Raw genomic sequence first — 22,907 nt, 5'->3', positions numbered from 1 at the left:
AGAGTTATATTTGGAAGTAAATCGGAAAATATAGATCGTCCTCTCCGACGTCCACCTCTTACATCATCGTTAAGCAGGAACATAATTATGGAGTAGAAACAGCTGTAAAATTAAGAAAATTCCTTTTTTAGGAAACTCTCAAGAAATCAAACACTGCCAAGTTTGTGGGAACGCTTAGTTTGTATGAATGAATGGGAGTATGAGTGTCATGAACAACGTTGTTCTTTTACTAGTAATTTGAGAAGTGAGCTAACAGACACCGAATATATTATCTTGTAATCAATAAAGTTTATATTTTTATAAAACTATAGGTCTCGGTCAATTTAGTAACCTTCTTTTACAGTGTTCTCTCTGTTAAAACACTGTTACCCTCCTTTTTGTTCTTGTGTCACCTGCCTTGTCATTGTACTGTAATAGTCACAGAATAAATAAAGTATATAACATTTCAGAGTCTTTTAATACATGAAAACAAAGTTTGGGTTTTGCATACACTTAGGACCCGTCCGCACTATAGCTTTGCGTTAATTGTGTGTTTAGTTTGCATTACCATGTACCAGGTGCCACTCATGTGAATGACACCCCAATGTATTTCCTACAGCGAAAAAAAAGTAGTGTATGCGGCATGGCCGCTGGGAAGTGCATTGGGGTGCCATTCAAATGAATTGCACTGCACCTAGCGCACTGTAACACATGTGAGGTGCATTCTGCAATAGTGCTTCACATATTGTACATTCACACCAGTCCCTGCCCTTAATGAGTTTACAATCTAAGGTCCCTATCTCGCATACACACATACAGGGACATATTAGACAGAAGCCAGCATCCCACCAGCATGTCTTTGGGCCTCATTTACACGAGAAAAGGCCGGCAAGTACAACTCCGTGCTGCGCGCACGACCGTATCGGGCAGCTCCCGTTGAAGGACAGGTGCTGCGTGTGCAGGGCCGGATTCCCGGCAAGGCCACCGAGGCCCGGCCATGGGGCGGCACTGAGCAGAGGGGCGGCACAGGTTTGAATCACTTGACACCCTGAACATAGAGTTCCAGGCGCCGGGCGGTAATTTACTTTCTACATTTAGCCCTGCTTAGCACAAGCAGAGCTAAATGTAGAATAGGAGAAATTACTTGTTTCTTTACAAGTGTTCTCGGCGATGTCGCCGACAACACTTGTAATCAGAGTGCCGGTCCGTCCTCCCCCCGCCACCCCTCCCTACCCTGCACTTACCTCTCTCCATGCTGCATCCTCCCGGCTCCGTCCTCGCCGCCTTCAGAATGGAGAGCTGTAAGCAGAGCGGCAGGGTTAAAAGTAACCCTGCCGCTCCGTGTAGACAGAGAGAGAGCTTTGCTCTTCCCCTCTCACCTGTCGCAGGAGTTCCAGCACAGTGCTGTGCTAGAACTCATGTATTGGAGGTGGCAGGTTCAATAAAGAGCACCTGTCACCTCCAAATGCTATCACACAGTAACTTGTTAGCTCCTGTGTGATAGCAATAAAGTTAGGTGAAAAAAACAATTGATAAAAAATAATTACATAAATAAAAGTAAAAAATAATAAGTAATAATAATTACATTAAAAAATAAAGTAAAAAATAGTAAGAAAAATATAAAAAAAAATTATAAATAAAGAATGATAAAAAGTTTTTTAAAAAAACATAAAAAAATTAAAACCAACCCTGCAGCCCCCGCATTCCCTCGGCGGGGATGGAGGGGCATTGCCGAACCCGGCCTTGGGGCGGTAGGGAGGGTAAATCCGGTCCTGTGCATGTGATTAGTATGCAGCCTCTGTCCTTCTCTATGAGAGTACGCGGCCGTACGCCCCCCTACGCTCACCCCAAGTGCAGGTCCGTACGGGTCCGGGTGTCCCGGCTCGGACACAGACAGTATCCATCCTGTCAGCGTACGGACGTGCAGGGCGGATGAGCGTAGGGTAGCGAACGGCCGCATACTCGCGAAGAGAAGGACAAAGGCTACATACTAATTACACGCAGCACCGGGAGCTGCCCGATACTTCCATGCATGCAGCACGCTGTACGTGCCGACTTTTTCTCGTGTGAATGAGGCTTTAGAGTGTGGCAGGAAACCCGAGTATCCAGTGAAAACCCATACAAGTACAAGGAGAACAGGCAAACTTCAAACAGATAGTGCCTTGGTTGGGATTCAAGTAGATGACCCGAATGGTAACCACTAAGCCACTTTGTTTCCCATTTGCGCATGACCTTAACATTTGATTGGTTGATACCGGACATCAGACTTGTTTTTCACTTGCTCCAGTTTACAAAAGTCAGCTGCTTGGGTTGGGGGTTTGGCAAAGTGTTATTTGCTGGGCATAGGACGCTTTGTGTGCCTCTTCCCATCTCCCATGTCATCTGGCACAGTGAGCTGGAGGCAGCCGGCCAGGAATAACTGTTCACTTGGGCTGACATCAGGGGCCAGCTGCACATCCTATAGGCTGTCTCAGGGAAATAAACAGGTTTTCTCACATCCCCCTCGAGAGCCCAGTGTCTCTCCTGTTAACCCTGCAGGTGACTGACACCAACAGTTGTAGACTCCTATTAAAAGACCCATCACTTGGTCGTAAAGTTAAAGCTGCAGATGTGGAGGGTAGAAAAGAACTGACACTGTTTTTAATTTTAAAATCCCCGCCCTATTGCATTTATCCCCACCCATTAATACTTCTTAATGTAAATGCTATGCATTTAGGGCGTCAAAGATATGAGTAAAACTGGCCCTGGCGTTCTTTTTAGAAACTGTTGGGCAGATTTAAAGCCCAATTGAACTTTCCGTTGAAATCAGCTACTTCAATTCCAGGTGCCCCAAAACAAGAGGTGCTCAAAAGTTAGAGCTGACTATCCCTGTCCCCTGCTAGAGAAGGACCCTTAGTCCCCGTGTGGAAGCAGTGGACTCTATGCAGAGGTCAGACACACCCCCTACTGTATCAGACCTGTAGCTCTGCAATGCGAAGAGTTGATTGAAGAGCTCTGACTCATCAGTGGCGTGTCAGTCATCTGCAAAGAGGCCACTGCTTCCAAACTGAGAGCAAGGGTCCCTTTCTACAGCTTCTGGCAGAGGACAGGCTTTTCTACTCTAATGAAAAGGAACTGTAAGAGTTTGAACACTGAACACTGCTCCTGAAGTGTACAGTTGGGTTTGTCCTCAAAGCCGGTATATGTATTTCTCCAAATGATTAAAAATAGGATAAAACCTGTGGCATACAACATCTACTGCGTAGCAGCATATCCATGGTGAAATGTCAGGTCTTCTTTGAAATCCACGGCTTTACATTTGGCAAGTCATAGGCATGATGCCAGAAAATTGGAGTATTTTGGAAGTGGCCTCCACATTATTATTATTATTATTATTATACAGGATTTATAAAGCGACAACAGTTTGTACAGCGCTTTACAATATAAGGAAGACATTACAATCACAATACAATTCAAGACAAGATGGTAAGTAGGGACCTGCCCCTTAGGGCTTACAATCTAAAAAGGAGGGGCAAGTGATATGTGAGGTGGTAACTGTGTGGGGATGAATTGTTTGAGAACGTGATGGTTCAGTGGTTAGGTTGAGGTGGGATAGGCTTCCCTGAAGAGATGAGTCTTTGGGGATCGCCTAAAGGCAGTCAGAATGGGAGATAGTCGAACAGGATGGGGTAATGAGTTCCATTGAATGGGAGAGACTCTAGTGAAGTCCTGGAGGCGAGCATGGGAGGAGTTGATGAGGGAGCTGGAAAGCAGAAGGTCCACATAGTCGTTTGCTTTTGTTAAAAGGCTTAAATCAGAACTTTAGGCAAAAATAACAAGACAAAAAAAAAAGATTAGCCCATTAAAAGATAAAATAACAAGACCAGCTTTTGCTGCAATATTCGCCTTCTGGTAGATGTCCTCAGTCTGGTAGCCAGCATAATTCAACCCACGTCCTCTGAGCCCATGCCATCTTTTATCCACCCCCAGCCTGTGATTGGACAGTGATCGGAGAAGCAGTAGAGTGATAAGCTCATCTCTCTGTCACTCTGCTGTGTCCGCCTATCAGCATTCTTCTTGTCAACTTATGAACTCATTGGCTACCTGTGCTGTTTCTTCCTGTCGTACTCCGGCCAAGCCATACAGGGATTGCAACAGACTGATACCAGGTCACATTCAAGTATCACACTGCTTGTATTTAAAAACTACATTTAAGAATACATTAATGATTACAGATCTGCATTCATGTGTGCCTTTTATCAGACTGGAGTTCAGCTTTTAACATCCCCCTGTACCGAGGTTTATCTGCTTTAACGGTTTCTTTGTTGCCGTTTGACTAAACTTATAATTTTATCTCCTACTGATGTTCTTTTGGCTGGTAAAAATAACGATAACGCCACAAAGTTGCCATCTGGGTGCGTGAATAATTGTATACATTATGTGTCGTGTTCTATGTACTATTGAGGGGGGCAGCTTAATAACTGTTCCCTAGCTGGTTCTTAAAGCAACTGGGGGCTCTGCCTATGTAGAGTTAGGAATGTTTTAGCTACCAGAGTTCCCAGCAATAACGTAAAGGTTCTGTGCTATCATTTTAGGGGAAAGTGCTGTACGTTTTCAGAATTATTTTGAAGCATTTTATGTGCCATTGCATATAAAGTTATTTTTCCCGTTCTTACAGAATTCTCAGCTTAAAGCAGCTCTGTCGCAGAATTAAACAGCTCTTGGGGCACATTACTGATTTGGGGAACTATAGAATGAATGTCGGAAAGCACTGCCACATGATTACTCTGCAGGCCTTCTGCACACCACTTAGTCCATGACTACCCACTGCCACAGCCTTTTTACGCCATTACACAAATATTTTCGAGTACCCCTAAATGTGTTGCCAAATACCCTGGGGTGTACTCGTACCCCCGGTTTGTAAATGCTGCTGTAGACAACTTTTTTTTCCTGGGATAACATGAGAAAGAGTTAGACCCGCTGTCAAATCTATGTCCACATTGGAGAGACTCAGCACTTCAGTTTGTCCTAATGACTACTGGCCCTGAAACAGAAAGTGAGGGGAGACCCAAAATGTTAGAGTTGTCCCCAGAACAAGAGTTGAGGGGAAATCTTTAATGAGGAAGACCAGTTCTTGACACGACTGTCTAAAGGCTGACCATTTACTATATGATCAGATTGTACAATCTCCTTTAGATCTACCATAGACTATGTAGTACCACTGCCTTCCTGCAAAATGGTTCAAAAAAAGGTTTGAGGAACACAGCAAAGAGTTTGAGGTGTTGATTGGGCCTCCAAATTTTACAGATCTCTACCCAATCGAGCATCTGGGAGATGTGCTGAAAAAATAAGTCCAATCCATGGAGGCCCCACCTCACAAGTTACAGGACATAAAGGATCTACAGTGTACCTTCAGAGGTCTAGTAAAGTCAATGCCTCGACAGCTCAGGGCTCTTTGGTGGCAAAAAGGGGGACCCACTCATTTTTAGGCTGGTGGCCATAATATTATGATGGATCAGTATATATAATCTGGGAATTAATTGATTAGCCTGCCATCTTACATTTTCTGCAGGATACCAATAGAAGCTTCACGTACATTTTCCTTATTAGAGGTTTAATGTAAAACATAAACACACCTTGAAGATAGTATATTCTGGTCCTGCTTATTTATTATGCTGTGTCTACAACAATAAAATATAATATACTTTAGATCTGAACTTATCTCTTCCATCCATTTCTATGTGTCAGCCCTAGTACAAAACCTGAGATTTTCATGAAAGGTCCGTTAGCCAGCTGAGTCTAGCTGTACGCATACTGCGCGTCCAATTAATTTGGCTTAAATATAGCATATCTGATAGAATCCTCAGTCTGCTTTGCCACCATGTGAAGGCTTGATTAAAGGGTGCTGTCAGCTCATGTAGAAGTGAATAGGGGTTTTATGCAGTTGAGGATTTTATACAGTTAATCAAGTTATTCATATAAAAGCAGTATACAGTAGCTTTTTTTTTTTTTAAACTGCCATTGATTTTTCCGATGCTCCACCTCTTTTAACTCGTAACGACTACTCAAAACTGAAATAACCTTTTGCATTGAGTGTAAGCCCCATATTTCTAAACTCTGGTGTTCTTTTTTTTCTCTTGCAGACTAGAGATGACTTCTTAGGTCAAGTTGATGTGCCTCTAAACCACTTACCGGTAAGTGACCCTTTTAATAAACCGGCATGGACTCTATATCCGAACTGAAGTTAGGGCCACCACAACATACTTGCACATTATGTCAGACTTGCCTCCTACTGTGCCCTTTAACTGCAATGCAATGCCTGCGCATCCCCTAATCGCTTCATCTCCACTGCTGCCATCTTCTTCTGTCTTCTGGGTCTGGAGTCTTCTACTGACAGCCATTGGTCAGTCATGGATGACATAACTCATGTGCATGCACACAGGAGTTACTACATCCAGACACCGACTCCAACTCCCGCGTAACGCCCTCTAACACTCAGTGTGCAACGTGAAAAAACGTGGGAGGAGGAAGGTAAGAAGCCTGGCTTTATTGCAGAAGAGATATAGTATGTCTCTTCTGAATATTTTGCTAAAGTCACGGTTTAAAGAATAAGTGCACTTTCAGACTTTTTATTGGCATATTCCCCTAACCTAACCGAGCCCCCCCTCCCACTCTTTAGATTCATACCTACTGAGATCCGACACTGCGGCCTCTTGTGTTTGTGGACATCTCACACAACAAGTCCTCTCTCTTCTGGTTGCACCTGCACAGTAGAGCCCCATAAAAGTCTATGGGGCTTGTCTCCTGGTTGGAAGACAGAGGTAGAGGAGCCTCCTTGAAGTCTGCGGGGCTCTACTGTGCTGGCCTGGCCAAGAGGGAGCAAGAGAGACCCCCAAGGCTCTGTGCTGGGACCCCTTCTCTTCTCGATCTACACCTCCTCCCTTGGTCAGTAGATAACCTTGCATGGCTTCCAATACCATCTCTATGCTGATGACACTGGAATATTTCTCTCCTCTCCACACCTCACCCCTTGGTGTCTTTCCGTGTCACTAATTTACTAACTGACATATTAGTCTGGATGTCACAACACTTCTTAAAACTCAACCTTTCATAAATGGAGCTCATGATATTTCCTCCCTCTCATGCACCGTCTCCCAACTTCTCCATTGAGATTGATAACACAACTATCCAGCCCTCCCCCCAATGCCAAGGTACTAGGTTGTGTTCTGAACCTCACCTTTCTTCCACACATCCATTCACTATCGAAATCCTGCCGCCTTCACCTTCGTAAAATCTCCAAAATATGCCCCTTCCTCACCAATGAAACCGCAAAACTACTCATCTACTGACTGGTTATCTCTTGTCTTGATTATTGCAACTCCCTCCTCATTTGCCGACCTTCCACAGGCTATCCCCCTTCAGTCTATCATGAATGCTGCTGCCACACTCATCCACCTAACCAACTGCTCATTGCCTGCAGCTGCCCTCTGCCAATCCCTGCACTGGCTTCCATCCTCCACCCCCCGTATTTTACAGGGGAAATTCAAGACAAAAGGTTCATGTTTCAGGGTACACTTACAATTGACATTTCTGGATGTCCCCCATAAGAGAGCAAATCTTCACTTTTTGAGTTTAGATCTACTTAAAATGTAAACCCTAGCAATGAAATAATTGTATTTGCTCCCTTTTGGTCAGTTAAATATTCCAAGGAAAGAATTTTGGTTTATCTGTTCGATAACTGCAGAAAAATACCCGTTGCTTCTGCCAGAAATCAATTTAGCTCATAACTTCCTGTGACCTCTACTGCACTAAAATCCCTTCAGCGTTTTTAACCTTGCCCAGTGCTCTTCTGTGGACTACAGAACCCCATTGCTATGGAGATGCAGAGCTAGTAGTGGTCTGTAGTCCTAACACACTTACAGTCTTAGGGTGATAATGCTAGTTCCCCAATATAGTAAAGTGAGTGAGTTTTGTCACCGTAGGGCAGGAAGTGTGTTACTGGCAGAATCACCAGGTCAAAATAAAGACTAGAAAAAAAGAATTGGTAACTACATGAGTTTTTCTAAGGACTGGTAAGCTGCAAAATATTACATTGTTGTTCTTGAGTTGAAAATACTCTTAGGGTTTCTTCACACCAATTGCTTTGGTGTGTTTCATAGCAGCAGCTGCTGAAACGCACAGCAATCACGCACTAAACTTCCCCCTTCGTTCTAGGGTGGGAGGGGGCATAGTGGTGCATTGAAGTCAATGGCACCAAGGCCACGTCTGCAGCAGTGCAATCAGACATGTGGCAAAACATTGCTCGTCCACTGCGAAGGCAAAAAAATAGAGCATGCAGCATTGCTTTGCGTTCGCAGTGGAAATGTTTTGCCACGCATTTGATTTCAATGTAAGGGAGGGGGCGGCGCGTGACTGCTGTTACCGTTACGCCCCTCCCGCCAAGAAGGGGGAAGTTTAGTGAGCAAGTGCTGTGCGTTCCAGCAGCTACCACTCTAGAATGCGCCACAATTGGTGTGAACAAGCCCTAAGAGAGGAGCATGCAGTGCAATGCAAGGTCAACGTTTATTGGCCAGCCCCCCTTTCCTGTATAAATTTTGTTCTGATAGTGTTACCGGTAAAGAAAAAAGTCAGATTTATATTTACCTTACTCCCCACCTTTCACCCACAATGCTTATGTAAGAATGACTTCACACTCCTTACATTGAGATCCTGGGAAATACTAAGCAGTCCATATCTCTCAAGAAGATGCAAAGGACCTGAGTAGAGCGAGATTTGGGTTGCTCTAGAACCTTCCCCAAAGGACACCAGGAATCTTCCCCAAAGGACAGTGACATAACGTATATGATATAGGAAAGACGGGGGTTAGTTTAGCGTACAAGTAATGTTTGGTCCTACTATCGGCAGGGGATTTATACAGGGCTGGGAGTCTGGACAGTATGTACAGACCTTGCATTGCACAACCTTTGACAGCTATCAACACATCAGGCAAACCCTTTTCATGTGCTGCTCTATTTTCACTGTTGTTGCCCAATAGTAATGAGTGTTAGTGTTTTTGTTGATGTAACAATAACGTCCTTGGGTGAAAATACCAAGTTGTACACTTCAAGAAGAAGTCTGTAAATAATTGATTTACAACTTCCTACTACGTTACATATAAGTCTCTGAAGGCCCCTGGTTACCTGCTGTATGTCAACAGATTGGTGGCATCATATTTAAAGGACAAGTCCACTTGTAGCAAAAACACTGGTTCACCTTCCCTAGCCCTCTTAAATTGAAACTTAACTTAGGAGTTGATTCTTAAAAATACTTTCAAGTACCTGAACTATTAACAAAAATGTATCGTATTTGTGTATCACTCGTCTGTAGATCCTCAAATCATCTCTGAATTGGTGCCGACACTGTCCTGCGTTTGTAAAGTAGCCACCACTCCAAGCTCACTCCTAAGATGGACTACAATCTCATGTTTACTTTACGAATTTGTGCTGAGATTGTAGTCCATCACGGGCATGAGCTTGGAGCGTTGACTACTTTGCAACACACACAGGGACCATGGGGAACAAAAGTAGCCCCCCCTCCAGCAGGAAGCGCAGTATCGGCACTAATTCAGAGATGATTTGAGCATCTACTGCCAAGTGATACACACATAAGAGACATTGTTATTAATAGTTGAAGTTGAAGTACTTGACTGTATTAAGATTCCACTCCTGAGTTTAGTGTCACTTTAAAGTTACCCTAATGGACTATAATGACCAACCCCAATTTTCAGAAGAACGCAAGAATTTCCAAGTTGCTTCCAATCTCTATTCGATTGGCTGATTCTCCCTTCTTTGCGCTTAGAAAGTATGGCATCATGTGGGTCAGTCATTCTGAAGCTGGTCACATAAACTAGTAGAATTTTGTTTAAACAAATTTGTCTGCGGAGCATTTGATCTTCTAATAGTGGGGGGAAATCGATGATTGTTTTTGACCGTAATGATGAAAACAAAATGGAAGGAGTAGGATGGAAACATTTTATTGAATGAAATTCTAACATTGTGGTTTTTAGTTTGGAGAATTCCATTAATTTTGAAAATTGAATGTTGGAATAAAACAACATTTTCAACGACGTTCGTCTAGTCTTTGATGGCATTATTGAGCATTCAGTTGGGATGACCGTTCACGGGAAATTCTAAAGCTGGACATACACTGTTCTATTATTTTTCGCTGAACAAAAAAATTAGAACAGATTCCTCCATCAACACATACCGAGCGTTTATCAAGGAGTCTCCTGCTGTTTCCCTTGTATTCTGCCAGAATTGAAGATTTTCCAACCAGCTCCTTCGATCAGCTGATTAAGGGATGCCGGCCGGAAGGGTGCCGACAGTTCAGGAACAGGTCATGATTTGCGTAATGTATGGTAAGCTTAACCACGTATGGTCTTCCCCTCAATCCCCGCAGCCGCAATCAGAGTACAGGGCAGAGAGCGGGGCGGCCTTTCCTGAGCTATTAAACGTGTTGTGATATCTTCGGGCAGATCAAGTTCTTTGATAGCGAAGCCTGTAAAGTGATGCATTTCCTATGAAAACAATGCTTACACCTTGTCAAAGTTTAAAACCCTAGAAAGAAAGAATGATGTTAAAAATTAACTTTTTCTGCTCGCAGACTGAAGATCCCACAATGGAGAGACCGTACACATTCAAAGACTTCTTACTCCGACCAAGAAGGTGAGTTCTCCAGTCTGTCTGCTTCTGTCTGTGTGTGGGGGGGGATTGCTTTCATTTTTCTTATGGGGGACATTGTTGGTGGCTTTATGAGATCCTGGGCTTTTCTCTGAACACATTGTAGACTGGAAGGAGCTGAAAAAGAGAAGTTTTTTCACCTAGAAAGGTTTTATCAGTAAACACAGTATAGTGTTGTTTTTTCTGCCTCATATCTTCTGTAGCCGATATATTTACCTATTTGTTACCTTTTGTCTGTAACCAAGAAATCCCGCGTGTTTAGCACCACGCTGCTGTGTGACTGAACCTCAGCAGGCTTATTACAGACTCAGATTTGCTATTTCAAAGTTATTTTTATGAGAATTCATTTTCTTGATTATTAAAAGCAGAACTCCGTGCACAACTGTTCTTACGTTAAAGGAGAACTATGGGGTTAGGGCTTTTCCTCATAGTTCTCCTAAGGGTAACGGGAGGACACAAACTAGAGTCCTCCCGTCACCCAAAGCTCAGTATACAATGCTGTTTAGATCCACCCAGCTGGGTGAGTGACAGCTGGCACTGCCTATCTAGAGGCAGAGCCAGCTGTACCCTCCCCCGTCCGTTCCGCCAGTCAGAGCTGGAGGATCGGACGGGGTGGGGGGAATCCCTGCAGGGAGCAGTGAGTGACCGTCACGGCTCTCTGCAGGCACAGGATCGAGAAGTGAGCGAGCGAAGGTATGTGTTCACTCCCCGATCTATTGAGCCGACGTCTGACAGTTTCATTGTCGCGCGTCGGCTCGAACTATGAGGCTGAGTGATTTTCACTTGCCTCATAGTTCTCCTTTAAGTGCTCATTTTTGTCTAGGTGCTAACATAAAAAAAGTTATCCTCACCCGGACTGCAGAGCCGGCTGTCACAGCGCCCCCTCTAGCCTGTCCAAATTTTTGGCCAAACTATGACTGTAGCCAGCTGCAGTCACTATTCAGGTATTCAGACTGCAGCGTGCACAGTAACCGGCGGATGAGATTTCTCTAGCCATGCTCTTTAGCATGGATGGGCAAGTCAAGTTCTGTTTCTTATGTATAGCCAGCGTTACTAAAAAGGTGAAAATCACAAATCCAAATATAAAATACAGTTATAAAAATATAGAGTAGCAGACATGTATAATGTAAAAGTTACATAACAAATGATTTTCAGGTAAATGTTAAAATAGATAACTAATTAATAAAATATGTATTTAAAGTGATAAAGTCCCAGCATATCCTCTCCTGTTATAACATCAGCATTGTAATAGGAACACATACTAGAGTTGTTTTTGATAATCCAATCAAAGAATCCCTTTTATGTAGTGAGTGCTGCCTTCCGTCTGCCCATCACTTCCATCAACTTCCTGGATTCCCAGTGTGCTTTGTGTCTCTTTCCCTACTGTTTAATGTGATACAATCTCCATTTCTCAAGCTTACATATCCCATCATGCATTGCTTCCAGCAAGCAGTGATAATGTTACATTGTTCAGACATTGAGTTGTAGTTCAGGAGGCAGGCTCTGTGAGATTAGTGACACAAGGAAGTGCCTATTCCCAGGGCTGAGTGAAATGGTGTCAGTGCATTGAAGAAGTACATCCTATGGTCAGCTTCAGAAAGTTTACACATTTCTAGATGGATCTGGTTATTAGAAGAGGGATATAACTTATGGAAATTCAATACAGAATACAGATTTCTCTTTAGTTTTTTACCTTTAAGAAAATAAACTCTCGCATATTGCCATTGTATTGCTTCTGTTTAACAGATCAAGTGCCAGGACCGAGTATTCAGCTAATATATATCAAATCTTCTGTGTTTTTTTATTTCCAGCCATAAGTCTCGGGTGAAGGGTTTCCTGAGACTAAAGATGGCGTACTTGCCAAAGAATGACGGACAGGAGGAAGAAACCAATGAGCAGAGGGAAGAAGCGCAGGTAAGGAAAGCGGGTTCAGTGCAAACTTGTATATTTGCTCTTAATCCAGGAACAAGTGAGGAGAGGACTTACCGGTCCTTAGATGTGGTGGCTGCGGTGGCGTCACTAGGGGGGTGTAGGGGGTGAGGCCGCACCCAGGTGACACCAAAATGACTGACCGTTATTTTGGTGTTACCCCCTTTGAAAAGTCGGGCGCTGGGTCATGGAACAAGAGCCCGACGGTTGCAGGAGAGAGGAGGGGACCCGGTGGCAAACCTTATCCCCTCCTCTCTCTGCCAGCAGGTATCACCAAGATGGCCGTGCATGTGCGATGACGTCATTGCACAAGTAAAGATAGAAGTCACCAGTACTCAGTTGTAATGTGCAAAGAGGATAGCACTGTTATTGATACGTCACATGCGTCAAGGGGCCAGCGCTTCAGGGCCACGCATGACCACTGCACGGCCCTTAAACATTGGCTTTTTGGCGCATGTGACGTAACAATAAAAGTGCTATCCTTTTTGCACATTACAATTGATCCGCTTTGATCCCTCTCCATCTCACCATCAACTCGATCTTCGGCATCTGTCAGCTGCTTCCGTACACTGTCCCCAGCAGACCTGACAGTGACCGCTCGCCGACACACACAGCCGCGGCTGCTACAGCTCTGTCCATTGCCCGGCTCCTGTCCGATTTGATCCCGCTCCATCTCACCATTTGATTCGACCTTCGGCATCTGTCAGCTGCTTCCGTACACTGTCCCCAGCAGACCTGACAGTGACCGCTCGCCGACACACACAGCTGCGGCTGCTACAGCTCTGTCCATTGCCCGCTGTCCATTGCCGACACCACAGCGATCTCCCTGCCTCTCCTCCACACCGCACAGACCCCCAACGGCACTTCGGACGAAGTCCCCTCTTCTTGTCTACACTCTCCTGTGGATGTACCTCTCGGATCAGCACATCGACTACAGTCGGAACCACACCACAAGTGCCCCGATCCTCCATACCGGCCGTCCATCTCCAGATCCTGGCAATCACGCGTAAGTGCCACCACCTTTAGTCTTCATTACAACTTCGTTAGCTAGCCTGTGTTCTCTGCGCCCTTTCTTGGTTTCTTGAACAATTGAGTGCTGGTGACTTCTATCTGTACTCGGATTGTAGCGCGGAACCATCCCTGTCTTCACTTCGAGCACCAACAGACATTAAATTTGGTTCAAGCGCTGTATGGTGTGCAGGTGATTCTCTAAGGCTATTTGGACATCATCGCGCACTCGCGTAGTGAAGAAATGCACATGTGCGATGATGTCGCGGCGTGATGTCACACAGCACCCGCCAAAGGTGACACCTGGCCTCGGGACGCCCCCAGGGTGGCTGCATTCGTTTTTTTTTTCCTTTTCATTCTTTGTTACAGTTTGTCCTTGGATGGCTAAACTCACTCCTCTGTGTCTGTGGAGGCAGCCATGGTTGTCACACAAACTGGGCTTCAAATATGTCCGTCTTTGTTCCTTTCCATTACAGATGATGGGATTAGTAGTTTACAAAAGAAAAATATTATCCTTTTTGCTTAATTTTAACTCACAGGAACTGATAATAATAATACATTTCTGGCAAGATCAACAGGTATTTTCTGTACTTGCTGAAAATGTTCTTAGGCTGAAAAATGAAAACGAATGCAGGCACCACATAGAGCAGCGGTTCTCAAGCTGTGGGTCGCAACCCTGTCGGGGGTCGACTGACGATTTGCCAGGGGTCGCCTAGCGGGAAACACTTTCTCCCAGGAAACTCCCGAAGAGTAAACCTTTCTCTGCTGTTTTTTTTTTTTCTGACATCGGAGCCGCCGGCCGCTGTCAGTCAGGAAAAAAATAAAATTGACAGCTTATGCCAGTGGTTCGCAACCTGTGGGTCGCTGTGTAATTTCTGCTGTGCTAGGTGAGAGTCCTCCTAACCGGCAGAACATCAGTGTCAGTTCTCCCGCCGCGCCGCCAGATGTCGCTGCAGCAGCCGCGTCATCCCTAAATTTTACCGTTGGGGGGTCACCACAACTTGGCAAATTCTACCAAGGGGTCCCGGCCCTAGAAAGGTTGAGAACCACTGACATAGAGGAACATGTAAGCTGCAATATATAAAACTTTAGTTTTTGGGTTTAGATTCACTTTCAAGTTATCTTGTTGTTACCAGAAGGGTACTTAGAAAGCTGCAACAGAACGATGCCAGCAAAATATTATAGATGACTTTCTCCTTGTCCCAAAACCTGGGCAAAGATGAGATGCAATTTCAACACTTATTTCCTGTTCGCACTCGGCGTTGCGAGAACACGCGGCATATTTGCGCACGGTTTTGCCATGTGTGCCGCATGTCAGCCCATTGACAGCCCATTGGCTGCAGTACGCATGACAAACAGGCAAAGTGGCTCATGTGACATTTTCATCTAATAGCGCCCTGCGTTTTTTCCCCGCACATTTGTGCTCATTTGACACGTGTCATGTGCAGGAAAACTCATTTTTTTTAACCGTTAACAAGTCATAGCATCGCAAGCGTGACGTGCGTTTTTTAATTTGTTGCGTACACATTTCCCTGTGTTCTTGCAACGTGAAAGTTTGAAAAGGGACTAACTAGTAGCACTGAGGGCTAAGTTCACCCTCCCACATGCTACACTTGCCCCAGCATTTTAAGTCCCCGTTCACGTCATAGCATATTGGGGACGGGCATCAAAAGTGTACACTTTAATGCGCGTTCACGTAATGCACATCAAATGTGGTGCCAATACTAGTTAATTACACTATAAACATGGCAGAGCAAACACACTATTTTTCCCCCGTGCATTCGCAGAATTTGCTACATGCACTACTATGTGTCTGGCGCGTGTTCAGGAGCCCACTGAAATCAATGGAGGCGCGCACCAAACACCAAACTTAAAAAATGCCGGTAAAAGCCCAAAAAAGTAAAGTATTATAAATTCTTTTAGCTAGTTTTCTTTCTTGAAACTGTGTTTGATTAACGTGCCATGTGACTCTGAACTTGATAGAAAATCTGACTAGTGAGTTCCATAGCGCAGCCCCCTCCCTCCTTAAACATCATAGCCCTCTCCTCCTCTGGCAGTGTCTAATAACTCTGTGCTGGCCCAGCTCCTACACCCCTCACCTCCCTACATAAGCTTTTCTGTAGCTGCCAACAGAGGAGGAAAGGGGAATACGATTGATTGTCACTTGAGACAGCTCTGAGTCTACTGCTTACAGCTCATGCATGATGGTGGCGCCCTGTAGCAGTCTTGGGGTTTTGATTGTCTATGCAAGAGAGGCTTTTACAGGCAAATAACATTTGAAATGCGCATATAATCTTATGGGTAGATTTTTGTCTGGCAACAGGTTCTCTTTAACTTAAGGAGTTTTTTTTGCGTACTGGTGCAGGTTTATTAGGGACCGCCGGAGAGTCAGGATTTTTCAAGCGTCTCTTGTCTTTATCGCTTTATCACCAAGATTAATCAAGTGATGATAATTCCTGCAGCTGCTGAGCATTCCCAGTGCATGCATCTCGCTGAAAGGGAACGGGCGTAAAATAAGCTGTTACTCTCCGTTTAAACACTTGGATGATTATCGCTGAGAAGGAAAACATCATAAAGGAATAACTATTGTTAAGGCTTGTTTGCCATTTCAGAGATGACAATGGGAGGTTTAGGTTCCTGTAATTTATATTTATTCCATTGCTGATAGTGCAAGGGAATGAAAACACTTATTACATGTCAAATTGGAAGTTGGGTAAGCACACAAAGTGGAGTTTTCATTGGAGATGTTTGTAAATTCAGCTCTGAGGATATCCACTTCCATAGTCACAATTTGATGACCCAATTGGATGTCGTTCTATTGTGTACCGGAGACCCCCAAACCCCAGCCACCCGCTGTCTGAGCTGATGAGTGAGATAGCTTTTGTTACACCGTTCTCCAGGCTTCCTAGCTTTTGTTACCCTGTTCTCTAGGCTTCCTACCCCTCACCTCAATGTCTTATATTATATATAAATATCAAAAGTCCTGTATCACTACCGGAATTCCCATAGGCAAAAAATGGGTGCTCGCAGTGACTGCGGATGGCGCCGCATCAAGCAAAGTTTGTAAAGAAATGTCACCAGCACACCAGCATGACAAACACGTCAATTTCAGTGAATCTTCATTTTTTTTTCTTCAGAAGTCACTCAAAGTAGAATCAAGCGCTTTTGGGGCCACCCAGGGTCCCCTTCATTAGGCCTAAAGTGAACCTAGAAGCCTTTCTCTTGTAGCCAGAAAGGAAAAAAAAAAAAAAAAACATCCAATATGTGTCTACTACACAAAACAAAATATATGTATCATTAATCCCTGATTTGCAGGCTGGGATAATAATGCCGGGGGTGCTTGAACAGGAAAAAGCCAACAAGTGCAAATATCAAAGTCCTGTAGCACTACCTTACCGGTATTCCCATAAGCAAAAATGGGTGCTTTGGCTCTACATGTTTAAACAGACCCGATGCTGGCGACGTACACTGTACGTCGTCAGTCACGAAGGGGTTAAGCCTGATGAAGGGGACCCTGTGTGGGCCCGAAAGCGCTTGATTCTACTTTTGAGTGACTTCTGAAAAATAAAAAAATTAAGATTCACTGAAATTGATGTGTTTGTTATGCTGGTGTGCTGGTGACATTTCTTTACAAACTTATATTATATATACCCCTTGGCCAAAAAAAAGTCACAACCTGCTGGATTTGTTATGATCTGGGGTTGCTTCAGTTGGTCAGGTCTAGGATCAGCAACGTTATGTCCCCAAAAACTGAGCTTAGCTGCCTACCTGAATATACTGAATGATCAGGTTTTTTCTTCACTGATGGCACATTGGGCATATTCCAAGATGACAATGTCAGGACTCATTGGGCTCAGATTGTGAAAGAGTGGTTGAGGGAGCATGAGACATCATTGTCACACATGGATTGGCCACCACAGAGTCCAGACCTTAACCCCATTGAGAATCTTTGGGATGTGCTGGAGAAGACTTTACGGCGCAGTAGTCCGACTCTCCCATCATCACTACAAGATCTTGGTGAAATATTAATGCAACTCTGGATGGAAATAAATATTGTGACATTGCATAAGCTTATCGGAACAATGCCATGGTGAATGCGTGCCGTAATCCATGATAAATTTGGTCCAACAGAATATTAGGGTGCTTGGATTTTAGTAAAAAATAATAGGGGCGCAAAGACGTTGATGATGTGTGTAGAAGAGACTGACTGACACTGACACACTGTCTACACACATCATCAAGGTCTTTGCGCTCTTGTTGTATTATTTTTTGTAGTGTATACGGGTATACACCTGTTCTCTCAGAGCCGCATACCATCCCTGGCTCATCTACCCCGTAAATCCTCACACCCTCCACTTCTGAGAGCGCTGAATAAAGTTCTCTAATTTTGGCAGAAGGCTTCTCCCTGGTCAGCCGGTCAGGAGGCCGCGCTAACCAATGAGTGCTCATCATTTGCAACCAAAATTTAAAATACAGAGCGTGGGGTTGTGCTACCCTGTACAGAGTAAGGAAAGTACACTCATATTTAGTGGAAAGTGGAATTACCCTAGAAAGAAATTTTTAACAACATTCTACTTTTTACTTTTCAGAGATTGTATGTACACAATGAGTTTGTAGTTTTATGTAACTGGCACATGATTTGGCTTTTGGGCCTAGAAGTTGCTTTTGTTGGTGTAAAATGTTGACAAATGCTCTTCTTGTTCTTCAGCACGCCTGGGATGTTGTAGATTCCAATGACTCTCCCTCTTCACACCAGCAAGAACTGCCAGTCCCTCCTTTACCCCCGGGATGGGAGGAAAAAGTTGACAATCTTGGGCGTACATACTACGTGAATCACAATAACAGGACCACCCAGTGGCATCGGCCAAGCCTAATGTATGTATGACGAATGTATAGCCCTGTCATCTTTACCAATATAAGTAATTTTTTTAAAAGGGGTTTTTCACCTTTGTCATTTATGTGGAAAATTCCTTTATTTGCTGTGAGGTAATGTTTAACTACACCAGTGCCACTAGTACATTCGGTGAGCAACTGTTACAATTACTAATTAAAGGCTTTCAGAAGTTGGCTGCATCATGACAGGAAAGGACGAGCTGTTCCGAGCGACTGTATCCTCTCATTTCTCAGAGGTTGTTGTCAAACAACTGATCGGTGGAGGGACTAGTGACATTACCTCTACCAATTATTACGAAGCATCGAGGGGAGAGATTCCACCTGATAGCCAAGAATGGAAAATTCTATTAGCACACATACCTCATTCTCAGCGGGACTTATTACCACACACAGAACCTCATGTATAAAGATTGAGATGAAAGTGTCTGAACAGTCCATAGGGAATAATAATTCTTCACCGTTTTTTTAATAATTAACTGTAGAAAAATGACAGTTAATTGACACTCTCAAAGGAAATGTAGTCTGGTTCTGTATATTTTTTAATTTCTTTATTTTGTTCAAGACTAAGATATTGCTTTTTGAAAAATGTATTAAGTCGGTAAATATGAAACGCTACCTTTAAATGTAGTTTGTGTTCTTATACACTGAGTGGCCAGATTATTATGACCACCTGATGTTTGTAGGCTAATTAGCTATAATTAAGCGCTGATGTTGCCAGAGGGCCAGACCATTATAAATAGGGAAGCAGGTTGTTTACCACGACAGTAGAAGTGATTTGTTTCTGAAGATACGGGGAAACAACGCGATTTAACAGTCTTTGAACGTGGGATGATTGTTGGCGCTCGGAGCCATGGAGCGAGTATCAGCAAAATAGCAGAATTAGTTACATGATCAAGAGCAGCTGTTAAAGTGTTTAAAGACCGGACTGTCAGACGAAAATCTGGGTCTGAATGTGCAAATTGTGGCCGTCAGTGACTAGTCAATGTTAGGGCAGAACGGAGAGTGGCAAGACTGGTACAAGACAACAGAACCGCAACAGTGCAGTGTCAGATTCCTCGCATCACCTTTCATCATCTCGTGGAGTCACGAGGCGGCCCAACGAAGTCATCTTGAGGAGTCATCTCGTGGCCCAATGAAGTACTGATGGGGTGGTCACAATAATTTGGCCACTCAGTGTATACAGCCAGCAGATGGAGATCTTGGCCCCTTTGAACATGTTTAGCATCTTCTTCTTGCCTCCGGTTGTAAAATGCTTATTGTTTACAGAGCACAATATCTCAAGCTGACATTAATACACACGAGTGAGTCAAGTCGGGTAGTATCTCTGCCCTTTCTCTGCCTCTTGCTTGGTCTGAGGTTCTAAGTGAGCGATAGAAAGACTGCACTCTTCTGTGCTCTCTTGTAGAAAACGCATAGTCCCCCCCTGCAAGGTTTAAATGCTAATTTTTGTCCAGGTACAAAAATAATAGTTATACTCACCCGATCCTTGGAGCCGGCTTTTTCTTAGACCAATTTTTCCAGTGTCTGCCCCCCCCCCTGCGCTCTATCGGTCTAAGGATTCTGGTGTCATCAGGTTCTATACTCTGTGTATAGATGTTAGGATGCTTGGAGACATACCATCCTTGTAGCGTAGGAGGACAAAGGCTGGAGAAAGTGTTGTGACAGCCAGTCAGCTCGGCAGCTCGAGTGAGGTATAACTTTTTTATTTTTGCACCTCATCAAAGACAAGCACCTAACCCTTGCAGTACGGCGGTAGCCCCACTGCAATGGTTCATTTTTAAAAATGCCCAGAGTTCTTTAATCGTTAAATAAGTAATACAGTAAACTCCCCGTTATCCGGCATCAACGGGGATTGGTAGATTCCGGATAAATGTCATTTGTTTGCTTGAGAGTAACTATTAAAAATAGTAGGGATGCACCGAAATTTCGGCCACCAAAACATATCGTCCGAAAATTGCATTTTTGGCAAAATGCCGAAAGTGCCATTTTTGCCAAAATAGCGGTGCATCCCTGCTTTCTCTCCTCCTCGCTGGACGTTGCTCTGTGTCCCAGTGGGAAGGAGAGAAACTGTCACAGGAGGCCGAGCGGTGCGGTAGGAGAGCGCTGTGAGCGGCCATTTTATATTAATATTGAAATGCAGTAATCAAAGGCAAATTAGGACAAATAGGCACACAATTGTTTCCAGGATAAAACATGCAACAGATCAACAGAACAGGGAGTACACGGGGGATTTTGTTCTGGTTAGATGAGAGTTCTGGTTAGTTGAATACTGCATAACAGAGAGTTTACTGTACATACAAAACCACTATGCAAACCGCTACCTACACAGTTAAAATGCACGTAAGGGAACTAGGGGTCGACCGATATGGATTTTTCAGTACCGATACCAATTATGGGCCACCTTTCAGGCCGATAACCAATATCCGGTAAATGTGTATCAGGTTCTGTTTACATCAAGCTGCACCAGCCCCTGTCAAAATACTCGAACAGGGTGGGCAGCTCATGGCTGCCTTCTTCTGACCGGCTCCTTCAATCAGCTGATCGAGGGATGCCGGCCAGAGAGCAGCACCCACTGCGCAAATTTCGTTCTGTTCCTCAAGAACCAGCTGAAATTTTCACAGTGTTTATTATTGGTAATATCGTTCACTTACCCATAATGTCGACCGATACCCATAATGAAGAAATCTGTGAATATCTGTCCCGATAATCAGTCGACCTCTAATGTGAACTCTCTCATCTGACAAAGGATTTGTAATTCTGTCCAGCCACTTAGGTGATTCATACCACTCTGGCAGATAGTACAGCCAATAGGGTGACATCACTTTATGACATCACGTTACAGTTTAGGAATACAGTGGTGTTGCCTACCCACCCACAGCCTACTAATTGGACAATAAGGTCTCATTCACACACAACGCAAGAGCAAAATTGTATATAAGAGCGTATATACGAGCATATATGCGTGCGCTATTTGCATTCCCAGAATGCATCATTCCTAATAGAAATTTTAATGAACGGTACGCACATACGCGCGTAAACATGCGTATGCGCGTAAAATACGCAGAAATACGCTGCCCGGACACATCTCTGTTCCATTCTGTTTTTGCGCATTTTTACGCTACGCAAATATACGGCTCCATGCGTGGCTGTGTGTATGGAGCCATTTATTTGCATATTGTACAATACACGAGTACGCGCGGCAGTGTGACTGAGGCCTAAAGGAGCAGCAACACACTGATGAGTCATCACCTCTGCTCTCTCCTCCTGTCAGCACATGTGCAAGCAGCGCAGCCTGATAGCTCCTAATGCTGCCCATCACCTCTCCCAGTCTGAGTGCTGCTGTGCAAGAGATGGCATGAAGCTGACAAGATAGAGTTAGGTACTTATACTAGTTTACTAGCTTTAAATACATTTAATTACTTTGAGGAAAAACACACTTGCGTTAAATTATACCTGCCTGGAGTTTATCTTTAATGTGCATATTTTTATAAGATCAGTATTACAACTTATTTCCACCTATTGCAGTTGTCATAAGGCAGCAGTCTGGCGGTCTGCAGATGTGAACAGTAAAAAGTACTAGCTCTCACATAAGTCATTACAATGGGCCGGCACTGTTCTGTCTTGCAGAGCACTTATGTGAATGATAAAGCAGGAAGTGCATTCTATCAAAAACGACTTATTATACCAGTGCATAAGGCTAAAATGCAGAAGAAAAAGCAAAAAATAAGTTAGTCTCATAAAATTATTTTTAAGACAGCACCTTCTCTACATTGCTGCTAGAGCTTTGTCTTTTCAATTGCAGCTCTCCAGCATAGTCCTCCTCAGGCTGGCTTTTGGACTACAGTAGAGTAGACTCCATTCTGCTTAAAGTTTGCTGCAACGTGCCTTCAGGGTCCAGGGTCGCTGGCTTTGCCCACCACTAGCCCTGTCTTTCAAATTACCTCTTTTACTGAGGCCACTGGGCACCTTTATTTTCTATTTCCACCATTTTGTTCCTGGATTGGGGTTAACTTTGGTGGGCAATGAGCACTGATCTGCTTGGTGAAGTGTCTCGCATGCGCTCTTTCCCAACATAGAAAGTAAAGGAAGCCATGTGGAACTACAATCTTTATTCTGTTCTTACTACCTGCCTACAATGACCTTGGTCACTTTCAGGCATTGACCCTAAACTGCTACCAGATGTCCGGGTTTCGTAAGTTCCTGAAGCCTTGCCCATTTCCCTGAGCCTTTAAGTTGCCTTGCCACCACGCGGTCATGACACGTCTGATTCCAGACCTGAAAATGACAATCCCATTGTTCCAGGTGCCCCCAGCTCAAATTCTAATGGTTCCGGTGCTGCTTGCAATGTGCCTACTGACGGTGCCAATGTCTGACGCTTGGAATCATGTTATTCTCTGCTCT

The 22,907-nt window shown here is 44.1% G+C and overlaps 1 protein-coding gene across 1 annotated transcript in view; it reads left to right on the top strand.

Moving 5' to 3' along the window:
• NEDD4L (neural precursor cell expressed, developmentally down-regulated 4-like, E3 ubiquitin protein ligase) overlaps positions 1 to 22,907 on the top strand; it is a 372,712-nt gene that overhangs the window by 275,402 nt on the left and 74,403 nt on the right. Inside the window, exons 6-9 of the mRNA XM_018576257.1 lie at positions 6,102 to 6,152; positions 10,600 to 10,661; positions 12,488 to 12,590; positions 18,322 to 18,488. Coding sequence (XP_018431759.1) covers positions 6,102 to 6,152; positions 10,600 to 10,661; positions 12,488 to 12,590; positions 18,322 to 18,488 — 383 coding nt within the window. The remainder of the gene's footprint in view (positions 1 to 6,101; positions 6,153 to 10,599; positions 10,662 to 12,487; positions 12,591 to 18,321; positions 18,489 to 22,907) is intronic.

Source organism: Nanorana parkeri, unplaced genomic scaffold, assembly GCF_000935625.1.
Source record: "Nanorana parkeri isolate BGI_ZX_2015 unplaced genomic scaffold, ASM93562v1 scaffold61, whole genome shotgun sequence".
Lineage (NCBI taxonomy): Eukaryota > Metazoa > Chordata > Amphibia > Anura > Dicroglossidae > Nanorana > Nanorana parkeri.
This window is presented reverse-complemented; position numbering and strand designations above follow the sequence as displayed.